The sequence below is a fragment of the Elephas maximus genome, chromosome 10 (genome assembly GCF_024166365.1).
Source record: "Elephas maximus indicus isolate mEleMax1 chromosome 10, mEleMax1 primary haplotype, whole genome shotgun sequence".
Lineage (NCBI taxonomy): Eukaryota > Metazoa > Chordata > Mammalia > Proboscidea > Elephantidae > Elephas > Elephas maximus.
The window spans coordinates 23,441,220-23,453,553 of NC_064828.1; the positions used below are offsets into that span (position 1 = coordinate 23,441,220).

Below are 12,334 nucleotides of genomic sequence, written 5' to 3' on the forward strand. Positions count from 1 at the left end.
CTTCTGGCAGTCCACCGTATATTCAATATTCTTCACCAACACCATAATTCAAAGGCATCAATTCTACTTCGGTCTTCCTTATTCATTGTCCAGCTTTCACATGCATAGGAGGCAATTAAAAACACCATGGCTTGGGTCAGGCACACTTTAGTCCTTAACGTGACACCTTTGCTATTTAACACTTAAAAGAGATTTTTTTTGTAGCAGATTTGTCCAGTACAGTATGTCATTTATTTTCTTAACTGCTGCTCCCATGAGTGTTGATGTGGACCCAATAAAATGAAATCCTTGACAACTTATGATGTTGCTTATTGGTGCAGTTGTGAGCATTTTTGTTTTCTTTATATTGAGGTGTAACCCATTCTGAAGGCTGTGGTCTTTGATCCTCATCAGTAAGTGCTTCAAGTCCTCTTCACTTTCAGCAAGCAAGGTTGTGTCATCTGCATACCGCAGGTTGTTAGTGAGTCTTCCTCCAATCCTGATGTCCAGTTCTTCTTCATATAGTCCAGCTTCTTGGATTATTTATTCAGCATACAGATTAGAGAATAGAGGTGGGAAAAGAGAGCGCAGCATAATGAACTTACCCAAACCTGCTACTCCCTTCCCTGTTGACCTGTCCTCCAACTTCAGGCCTTCAGGAAGGTTGCCCAAAATCCCAGTCTCTACCTGGCCCTGGCCTTTAGCCCTTCACCTTGCCACAGGTGACTCCCTTTCCTCCCATCGGTCACTTCGCTCAGGTCCTTGCTGTGTGCTCTGCCTGCATGGGGCTGCACACCCCAGCTCACCATGATCCCCCCATTACACAGAACTTCAAGGGTGGAAAAGCTCCAGTATCATAATTAGACGAGGTTATTCATGTAATGCCAGAGATTTTCTATGTAATTCACACTTTTCCCAAACTCAGTATGTTTATTTGGAGCCTGAAATTTAATTGGATCATAAAAAATATGGAGGCTCAGAAGACTATAAGTCTGTGAAATCACAAAGGGCATTGATAGGATGAGCACAGACTTTTTCATCCAATGTTAGAACAAAAGATTAGAGGCCCCTACCCTCTTAAAGTTTAAAACCCTAAAATAGAAATTTGGGAAAAGTTTCATTTTTAAGAGACTCCATTATAGGTATTAAGGAGACCTGTAAATATTTGGGGGTGCATTGCTAACTTTTTAAATGAAATTCCATTCTGCGAGGGATTACATCTGTGTGTGTATGTATATTTAGTGTGTGTGTGTATGAGTATATATATTTTTCTAACTATCTATGGGAAATTATACTAATTTTCTCAAAAGATGCCACTTTGAGGGTCATTTCAGTCATTTCCAATAGCATAATTAGGTTAGCATCTTAGAGAAGGAATTTGTCAGAGTTGGAGGTAAAAACAAAATAAAAATAAGAGTAATGTTGCTCCTGGAATAGCTTTTTAATTACATTTGTCACTATCGATGATCAAGACTCAAGCCAGAGTATGTTCTACTTACACAGTGTTTGACAGTTGCTAAAAATGGCAATGACAGAGAGTCTTTGAGATCATCATTAATCCATTCATGTACACTTTTCAACCTGTTCTTCCCTGAACACCAGGGAGCATCGTGGCCATATGAGCCCTGCTTAGAATGCAGCCTTCCTGCATGCATGCCTTTACCTACTTCAACCCTTCTCTCCATCCAAAAAAAACACCTGGCTTGGAACTATGGAATTGTGGAGTTGACAGGGATCACAGAAGTCACTTTATCTGACCTCCAACTGGATAAATAAATAACCAACCAGTTGCCATGGAGCTGACGCCGCGTCATGGAGACCCCATATGTGTCAGAGTAGAACTGTGCTGCATAGGGCTTTCAGTGGCTGATTTTTATGGAAGTAGATTTCCAGGCCTTTCTTCCAAGATGTCTCTGAGTGGAGGTGAACCTCCAGCCTTTTGGTTAGCAGCCAAGCACCTCAACCATTTGCATCACCCAGGGACTCTAATGAATAAGTGCCCACTTCCTTTTTCCTAGAGAGAACTTCCTGCCTCTGATCATCCACTAAGGTTGTAGCAGGGACAAGAGGGAGGAAGACAACAGGTACAGCCTTGTCATGTGTGCACTTCCATTCCATTTTCAGACAGTTCAAACCACTTCAAGCTCAAATCTTTAGCTCCTACCCATTGGCTTTAATTTTGCTCTCTAGAGCCACATAAAACTAATCTCTCTTGTGGTGGCTCTTTGAATAAATGTGGCAGCCATCTTGCCCCGTTCTATCCCTTATTTTTTCTCTTCAAGTTAAACCTTTGTACTAAGAGGAAAATCTTTACTCTTTAGATCTAATGAGGTTCTTTCTTCAAGGTCAGAGTGGTGGGTGTGAAAAACCATCTCATTAAATGTTTTTGCCCAGACACACAGGCTCTCCTCACATCTCTCTCAAGCCAGACAGAGATGGTATTTGTAGGCAGCTAGAGAATCTTGACCCAGCCTCTTCTATTTGCCCATACCCCCCTTCAGTGATGCAACCAGGCTTGTTTCCCTACAACCTTGTTTCCCTACAACCTTGCTTTTTCCAACTGCCTTTGGCAGCATGCAGTACAGGACATATGAAATGTCTAGAATAGGCATATGTATACAGACTAAAGTTTATTAGTGGTTACTGGAAGTAAAAGGGAGGGGGAAAGAGGGAGTTATTGCTTAGGAGGCACTGGGCTTCTGTTAAGGGTGATGGAAAAAATTGCAGACAAGGTGATGGTGGCACAACATGATGAACATAAATAATGTCACTGAGTTGTACATGTAAAAAATGTTCCAGTGGCAAATGTTTTGTTATATACATGCCACAACAACAAAAAGAGAGACCCATGGATCAGTTAACTACCTCCAAAGGGATCAAGTGGCTAAGTATTGACCTAAAGAGTAAATTCCATGAGAAACTGGGGGCAGGGAGGAGACGAGCCTGGTTGTCTCATTGGGGGGTGCAGTGCAGACAAGGTATGGGCAAATAAGAGGAGGTGAGATCTAGATCTTTTAGGTGCCTACAAATACCATCTCTATTGGCTTAAGAGAGAGGTGAGTAGAGTCTGTTAGCCTGAGCAAAAACACTTAATGGGATGGTTCTTCACACTCACCACTCTGAGCCTGAGGAAATAACCTCACTAGATCAAAAAAAATATTTTCCTCTTACAAGAAGGGTATCCAAAGCAAAATTTATCCAGATAAAATGTATTTCCATATGAAGGCAAAGGAATCAAAATCCTCTCCTCCCTCCTGCCAGGAAATGTTTGTTACCTAAGATTTTGTTCTCAGACTGCTTGTTATCTATATTCCCTGTGGCTGTACTTTTCCTTTTCCCTGTGGCTGTACTTTTCCAGGATAAGATATGATCCCTTTCCCCTTCCCACTAAAGACATAGCATAAATCTACAAAGCTCATTTAAACAAAAGTGCTAAAGATTGAGCAGCTGGAAGTTCTGATTAAACTTGACACTTGACATTGAAAAAGCACCTCTGAAAAATCAATATGAAAGAAATCAAAAAGTGTTACTAATCTCAAGCTTCAAGTTTGGACTGCACTGGCTGCTAGTCATGGAGATCTGACTACAGTGGCTTAAACAAATTGGAAGTTTAGTCTCACATATAAAAGAATTCCAAAGATAGCCATCCAGAGCCAATATGGTCGCTCATTAGAGACCCTCACTCCTTCTGTCTTTTCATCCTTAACATTGGCTACCATCTTTAAGATTACCTTCTGGTGCAATGTGGCAATTAGAGTTTCAGCCATCATATCTTCACTCCAATTGAGGAATGAAGGAATTAAGGAATGCAGGAAACAAAAGGAAAAGGGGTACCTTTCAGCTATCTGATCTCCTTTTAAAGAGCTTTCCCCAAAGACCCACCCAATAACTTCTGCTGCATCTTATTTGACCAGAACGTAGTTATACGGCTATACCTAGCACCAAGGGAGCTGGGTGCAGTGACACCCTGACTAAAATGGGGTTCTGTAACTAACAAAAAAGAGGAGAATGGGTATTGGGTAGACAACCAGCAGTGTCTACCATATGAAGGAAAGGCTAGCTGAAGCGGAAAACAAGAGAGGTCAGACAAGAATGTTCCTGAGGCTAGAAGCCAGGACAGTAAGATCAGAGAAGGATCCAAAAGTGGTCACAGCCAAGTGAGTCTTCCTATTGCCTTCCTGAGCCTGATGTCAATAAATGGGCAGGAGATATAGGATGCCCAGGACAATTCAGTCTAATGTCCTTGGGCTTGATAGCTATTACCCTGCATACACCAAGGAACATCAGGTTTTTCAGACCATTTGTAAAAGCCATTTTTCTTTTAAGCTAAGAAAGACAGTAGACAATTTAACTTCTACTGTGGTCACTATGAGTTGGAATTGACGGCAGTGGGTTTGGTTTTTGGTTTGTGTCACTTCTTGCAAATATTTGAAAATGGCAACTCACCTAGCTCTTTTAAAATATAATATGATGGGGAGGCAGAGCCAACATGACACCCTAGACAGACACATCATGCCATTCCTCTGCAGCAAAGACCCAAAAAACTAAGTAAAACATGTACATCAATCCTGAAACCCTAAGCATCAAAGGAAGGAATAAAGAACTAAATCAAACACCAAATGAAAGAAGAAACTGAAGGGAAACAGAGAATGAGGAGAGATACAGAGTAGAGGTCCCCTGCCAACTAACACACCACAGTGTTGCCATCTTGGAACACAGCCAGCAACAACCCCAGACATGGAATCTGAGAAGGCAACTTCATGGCGCTCCAAACAGGAGACAGAGCACCCGGTAACCAGAGAAACACACTTCCCCACCCTTCAATCTTCTGGCCTGTACGCCACCTCCAACACTTCCAGCCAGGCAATGCCACGCTGTCTCAGCTGAAGAGCCAACAGCCGACCACCACCCTGGGTTCACTCCGCCTCCACCTACTGGTTCCCACCATGCCATTTTTTTTCTTTTTCCCTTTCTTCCTTTTCTTTCTCCCTCCCACCTACCCCCATACGCCACCTCTACCCCTTCCCACCAGGCCACACTGCGCCACCTCTGCTAGAGAACAACTGGCCCACTGCCACCCTAAGTCAGCTCCGCCCCCATCTGCCAGCTCCTGCCACACCATTTTTTCTTTTTTTCCCTTTCTTTTCTTTCTCCCTGCCCACCCCCCCCCCACCAGCCCTGCACTCCACCTCCACCCCTTCCCACTGGGCCCCACCACACTGCCTTGGCTAGAAAGCTACCAATTGTCCACTACCCTGGATATACCCTGCCCCCAGCTGTCAGCTCCTAACATGCTGCCATTTTTTATTTTTTGCTTTTTTTTTTTCTTTCTCTTCTTCATTTTCTTTCTCCCTTCCACCTAGCCCTGTATGCCACCTCCCCCCTTCTCACTGGACATCACTGCACCACTGTGGCGAGAGAGCCACCCACACACCAACCCGAAGCTGCCCTGAACCCACCCGTGGCCTTCACCATGCCACCATTTTCTTTTTCTTTCTTTTCCTTCACTCTCCCACCTAGCCCAGTCCTTCACCTCACTTCCCTTCCTACTCGCCCCCAGGTCTGCCCAGCCCCCATCATGCTGCCATTTTTTTCTGTTTTTCATTCTTTACTTTTCTTTCTCCCTCCCACTTAGTCCCGTATGCCACCCCTGCTTCCTGCCAGCCCCCACCATGCCACTGCAGATAGAGTGCCACTGACACACTGGCCCACCACTGCTATAGGTCCACCCTGTCCCCAACACACCATCTCCAACCACACTGCCATGTATTTTTCTTTCTTCATTTTCTTTCATTTCTTTCTATCTTCCACCTAGTCCCGTACACCACCTCGCCCCAACCCATTACCACCAGGGTCCAGATCTGTCCTGCTCCAAATCGCCAGCTACCCTTTTTCTTTTTTTCTTTCTCTGTCTTTTCTTTCTCCTCTACACCTAGCCTCATATGCCATGCCCTTCTTCCCACCAGCTCCTGCCATGCTGCAGGGGCTAAAGCATCCCTGGAAAAAGGCCTGCCACCCGGACCTGCATTGCCCTGCTCCTCCTGACACTCAACCTACTGCTGAAAGGTTGGAAGTAAGCCCATACCACTGCCATCTGAAACCCCCATCTATCTAGCAAGGGACCATAAATATTCCCACACTGCTGGACCAACATCAGGGGGCAGACAGTGCCTCCCCAGGCCACCGTCAGCCACTTTGCCAAACCACGTACAGTGAAGTGAGCTTGCCCTGCCTGCTGCTGCCCTGCCTACTTGTCAAGGTGGTAACAGCTGTCATGCCCAGAGACAAGCAAGCAGCAAAGCACACCTAGCCTGCTGCCCAGACATATCAAAACAAAACCAAGAAGCAGGATGAAACAAATGAATATACAATCAATAAATAAAGAAAATAACACCTTAGTGTCTTGTAGATAGAAGACAATATCAAAACATATTTTAAAAAGGACAAGATGGATCCAGCAAGTGACCAAAATAAAGAATCAGATAACCTTCTACTAGAAGAAAAGGTAGTGGAACTACCTATATGCAATCTAAAAGACTAATTTTTAGGGCTTTCCAAGAAATTAGGAAAGAGATCAAGGAAAACACAGGAAAAAAAGAATTAAAAATAGACAAAATCACGGGAAACACAGACAACACCAACAAAAACATAGCCAAAATAGAGAAAAACACAAAGCAGTAGAAGAGTTCAGGAAAATAATACAAGAACAAAATGACAAAATAAACAATTTGAAATCATACAAAAACAGCAACTAGAAATCCAAAAGATAAACAACAAAATTTCAGAAATGGACAACTCAATAGGAGATTTTAGGAGCAAATTTGAAATGATGGGCAGTCAGTGAGATTGTAGGAAAATCCATTCATGCTACTTTGAGGAAAAATCGGAGAAAAGAATGAAGAAAATCTAAGAACTATGCGGGACACAAGAGCAAAAATCTGCATGATCGGACTTGCAGAACAGGGGAGTCACAGAGATTGTTGAAGATTTGATGGCAGAATACTTCCCAAATACCATGAAAGATGAAAAACTAACCATGCAAGAAACTCAACAAACCCCATATAGGATAGACCCCAAAAGAAAGTAACCAAGACATACCATAATCGCACTTGGCAAAACCAAAGACAAAGAAAGAATCATGAGAGCAACTTGAGAAAAATAAAAAGTCACTTACAAAAGGAAAACAAGAATAAACTCTGATTATTCAGCAAAAACTATGTAGGCAAGAAGGCAATGGAATAATATATATAAAACTTGGAAAGAAAAAAAACTGCCAACCAAGAATAATATATCTTGCAAAACTCTCTCAAATATGATGGCCAAATTAGGACGTTTCCAGATAAACAGAAATCAAAGGAATTCATAAAAACCAAACAAGACTTACAAGAAATATTAAAGGGATGCCTTACAGTTAGAGAACCAACAACATCAGACAACCACAGGAGCCTAGGACACAGAACAGCATCAGCCATATACCAACCTACATGGCATGGATTGAATTGTGTCCCCCAAAAATATGTGTATCAATTTGGCTAGGCCATGATTCCCAGTGTTGTATGATTATCCGCCACTTTGTCATCTGATGTGATTTTCCTACGTGTTGTAAGCCCTACCTCTGTGCTGCTAATGAGATGGGATTAGAGGCCATTATATTGATGAGATCTACAGGATTAGGTTGTATTTTAAGCCAATCTCTTTTGAGATATAAAAGACAGAAATGAGCTGAGAAACATGGGGACCTCATACCACCAAAAAAGAAGAGCAGGAGCACTAGTCCTCTGAACCTGGGATCCCTGTGCTGAACAGCTCCTGGTGCAGGGGACCTTCCTTCAGGGTCAAGAGAGAGAAAGACTTCCCCTGGAGCTGAGGCCCTGAATTTGGACTTCTAGCCTACTAGACTATGAAAGAATAAACTTCTGTTTTTTGAAGCCATCCACTTGTGGTACTTCTGTTACAGCAGCACTAGATGACTAAGACACTAGGTAAAACCCTCAATAATAAAACAAAGCTAAAGGACTTAAAACAAGGAAACAGAAGTCAATCTGTAAATGACGACAGTGCCAAAATAATAAAAGGGAGAATAAACTCTGTAGGTATAGAACTTTCAAATGGAGAGGAAGTCAAGGCAATATCAATGATTAAAGACTGGTTCAGACTTAGGAAAACAAGGGTAAATATCAAGGTAACCACAAAGAAAGTTAACAAACCTACTCATCAGAAAAAGGAAGAAGAAAAACATGAAGTCTCAGTAAACACAAAATCTATAAAAAACAAAGAAAAGAAAATCCACAAAAGTAACTCAGTACAGGAAAGTAAGAGGAACAAAGAAAATGTCAGCACCATAAACAACAACAACAAAAAAAGCACAGTATGACAGCAATAAACTCATACCAATCGATAATCACACTAAATGTAAATGACTTAAATGCATCCATAAAGAGAGAGTGACAGAATGGATTTTTAAAAAATGATGCACCCATATGCTGTCTCCAAGAAACATACCTTAGACACAAAGACAAAAATATATTAAAAATCAAAGGATGGAAAGAAAAATATGTCAAACAAACAGTAACCAAGAAAGGGACAGAGAGGCAGTACAAATCTCAGATAAAATAGACTTTAAGGCAAAATTCATCATAAAGACAAGGGAGGATATCATATAATGATTAAAAGGACAATCCACCAAGAAGACTTAACCTTAATAAATATCTAGGCATCCAACAACAGGACTCCAAAATACATAAAACCAACTCTAACAGAACTGAAAAGAGAAATAGTTCCACAGTAATACTAGGAGACTTCTTGGTATAGGACAGAACATCTAGAAAAAACTCAGCAAAGATACAGAAGATCCAAAGGCCAAGATCAACTGTCTTGACCTCATGGACATCTATAGAACACTCCACACAATAGCAGAAAAGTATACATTCTTTTCCAATGCACATGAAGCATTCTCCAGAATAGACCACATTTTAGGCCACAAAGCAGCCCTCGTAAAATTCCAAATATCAAAATAATACAGAGCATTCTCTCTGAACACAACACCATAAAAGTAGAAATCAGTAAGAGGAAGAACAAGGAAATAAAATAAAACACATGGAGACTGAATAACACCTTGCTTAAAAACTATTGGGTAATTGAAGAAATCAATGAGGGAATAAAGAAAATTCATGAAAACAAAGTGAGAATGAAAACACATCATTCCAAAACCTTTGCAACACAAGCAAAGCCAGTGCTCAGAGGTCAATTTTTAGAAATAAACGCACAAATCTAAAATGAAGAATGGAACAAAATCAAAACGTTAGCCCTACAACTCGAATTCAAGGAGAACAGAAAAAGGAGCCCACAGCCACCAGAAGAATAAAGATTAGAGCAGAAATAAATGAAACAGAGAACAGAAAAACAATAGAATCAACAAGACCAAATATCTTAATCTAGTGTGTTCTTTAAAAAAACTGATGAGATACGCCTTTTTATAGGGAATTTCTAAAGCATTTCAGAAGGCATAGGAGTTATCAGCATTTTGTTTCTTGCTCACATACTTCAAATCACAATGAAAAACATACTGTCTTCCTATTTTCATTCATAGACCGGCTTTGAAAAGAAAAAGGGTAGGGCCTGAACTATTTAGAGTGCTCAGAATTTCACAATGTGTGTCAATGGCAAGACTGGATATCACTGTGAGCAAGAGTTACATAGTCTTGCTAGATTTAAAGGAAGTCTGTGCCAAAACTTAGAGTTTAGCCTTAACCAACTCATCAGTTTAAAGAAGAGAAAAACCTACGTTTGACAATTTTAAAATGTTGATTCCTGTCACGGATTGAATTGTGTCCCCCAAAATATGTGTCAACTTGACTAGGCCATGATTCCCAGTACTGTGTGATTGTCCTCCATTTTGTGATCTGATGTAATTTTCCTATGTGTTGTAAACCCTAATCTCTGCGTGTGGTTAATGAGGCAAGATTAGGTTATGTTAAAGAGGATTAGAGTGGAATGTAACACCCTTACTCAGGTCACAAGCCTGGAGTTTCCCTGGAGCCTGGCCTTCATCACTTTTTATCTTACAAGAGATAAAGGGAGAGAGACGCAAGCAGAGGGATAGGGACCTCATGCCACCAAGAAGGAATAGCCAGGAGCAAAGCTCGTCCTTTGGACCCAGGGTTCCTGCACTGAGAAGCTCCTAAGTCAGGGAAAGATTGATGACAAGGACTTTCCCCCAGAACTGACAGAGAAAGAAGGCTTTCCCCTGGAGCTGGCACCCTTAATTTGGACTTCTAACCTCCCAGGCTGTGAGAGAATTTCTGTTTGTTAAAGCCATCCACTTGTGGTATTTCTTTAATAACAGCATTAAATAAATAACAGAGGCCTGTGTTTTTTTTTTTAGTGGCATAGTGGTTAAGAGCTCAGGGTGCGAACCAAAAGATTGGCAGTTTGAATGCACCAGCTGCTCCTTGGAAACCCTATGGGGCAGGTCTACTGTGTCCTGTAGGGTTGCTATGAGTCGGATTTGACTCAACGGCAACAGGCTTGGATTTTTTTTTTTTTTTTTTGGTAGAGAAGGAATAACAGCTCCTGACATATGTTTGCTAGGATAATCCTTGAATCCTTAGGTAAAATGGAAATTATTATTGTAGGTTTTTCAAAAAGAGCTGGGCCAATTACATGCCTGTATCTAAGCACGTAAGAAGTGTATTGATATTTAGTCTCCTGCATAAGGGCACACAGTTTTATCTGGATAAATGCGTGCAGTCAATGTTGGTATAATTTTAGGATATGAATATTTTAATCGTTACTGAGTTTTATGTATTTACTTTTCAATCCAGATCTAACTGGCTCAAAAGCCCCGGTGCTGATTCTGACCAGCTCTTCCGCATGGTGGCAGAGGTCTTCATCCTGTGGTGCAAATCTCACGTAAGGACACATGTAGACCTTGGATTTAGAGATGAAAGGTACAGACCTCAGAAAACTTCATTGTAATGTTTGCTTTCTTATTTCCCCCTCCACCTTAGAACTTCAAAAGGGAAGAGCAAAATTTTGTGATTCAGAATGAAATTAATAATTTGGCATTTTTAACTGGAGACAGCAAAAGCAAGATGTCAAAAGTAAGTCCTTAGAAATCAACGCCAAAGACTCTTTAACCTTGACCTCAGCCATGACTTGGTTGTGTCTTGTATTTTACGGGTATTAGCTCTTTACTGCATTTAGGCCAAACCATGATGACCAACAGTCTCTACTGTTGTTTCTTTGAGATTGAGCCGGAAGAAACTGATCTCGAATAAGCATGGTCATCACATTTTTATGAATAAATAGCTGCCTATATGTCAAAATATTTAAGTTTCAAGGCTTGCCTGAGGCATTTGAGAGGTCTCCAAAACCGAAGCTGCTGTCAGTGAGTTTAAAATAGAACCACCTCCTGTGTAGTGAATCTCCAAAAATGCACATGCCTAGAGCCACCTTTTGGTGACTCTGAGATTACCTTGCTCTGAGCGTTTTGGTAGCATATACTCTTACATTATGCTTGTTTTCCTCCTATCTGGAACATTCAATAGCTACTCTGTTTCAGCAGTGTTGACCTCTTAATGCCTTGTGTTTATTTTCCATGGGAGTTGCCTTCAGAAACCCAAACATTTGTTCATCTCCCTACAGGAAATGTTTGAAAGAGGGTATACGGGACATCAGTCTGGAAAAAATAAAAAGTATATAGGGAAAGATATGAGAGGAAATACAAGAGGGGACAGTTGGCTTCCCAGTGCTTCCTGAGTCAGCTCTGCACAGTGAGACTTCATTACTTTGATTGGAGGGAATTTTCAGACACACTCCTTCCAGTGTACATACAAAAGTAAAGCCTACCATATTTTTACGCAAATAATGCACCTTCTGTGTTTGTTTGCCAGCCGTGTCCTCCCACTGTGAGGTGTTTTTGTAAGCTCAGTATGCTAATTTTTTTTTTTTTACAGCAACGTGAAAAATTGGCATAGTGGCCTTTATGAAAATACCTTGTGGGGGGTGGGCATAGTTGGCAAACAAACATGGAAGGCACATGTTATTTGCATAAAAATACTGTGCTTAAGTGTGATGTTTTGTTACCAGCTGTTATGGCTCACCCTTGACTCTGTTCCCCTGAGAAGTAAGCCTCAATGAGGGTTGACTGTATATGTCAAGTATGCATGACACGTGATACCTGAGATGTGCATCTCTCTCATTGCTGGTACAGTGCTGCCTTTGAGAAACATGAAGGTGAAGTGTGTATGGGGACCCTCAGAAGTGAAAATCAGTTCTGGAAAGATGAGAATCATGGGTTTGTAGTGAAGCCCGCCCTTAGGGGCATCTTTCCAAAGAATCATTTGTGATGGAG

The 12,334-nt window shown here is 41.3% G+C and overlaps 1 protein-coding gene across 1 annotated transcript in view; it reads left to right on the plus strand.

Annotated features, from left to right (window-relative positions):
• The window catches only part of RYR3 (ryanodine receptor 3), a 626,301-nt gene that overhangs the window by 562,347 nt on the left and 51,620 nt on the right, over positions 1 to 12,334 (plus strand). Inside the window, 2 exon segments of the mRNA XM_049899608.1 lie at positions 10,803 to 10,890; positions 10,989 to 11,081. Coding sequence (XP_049755565.1) covers positions 10,803 to 10,890; positions 10,989 to 11,081 — 181 coding nt within the window.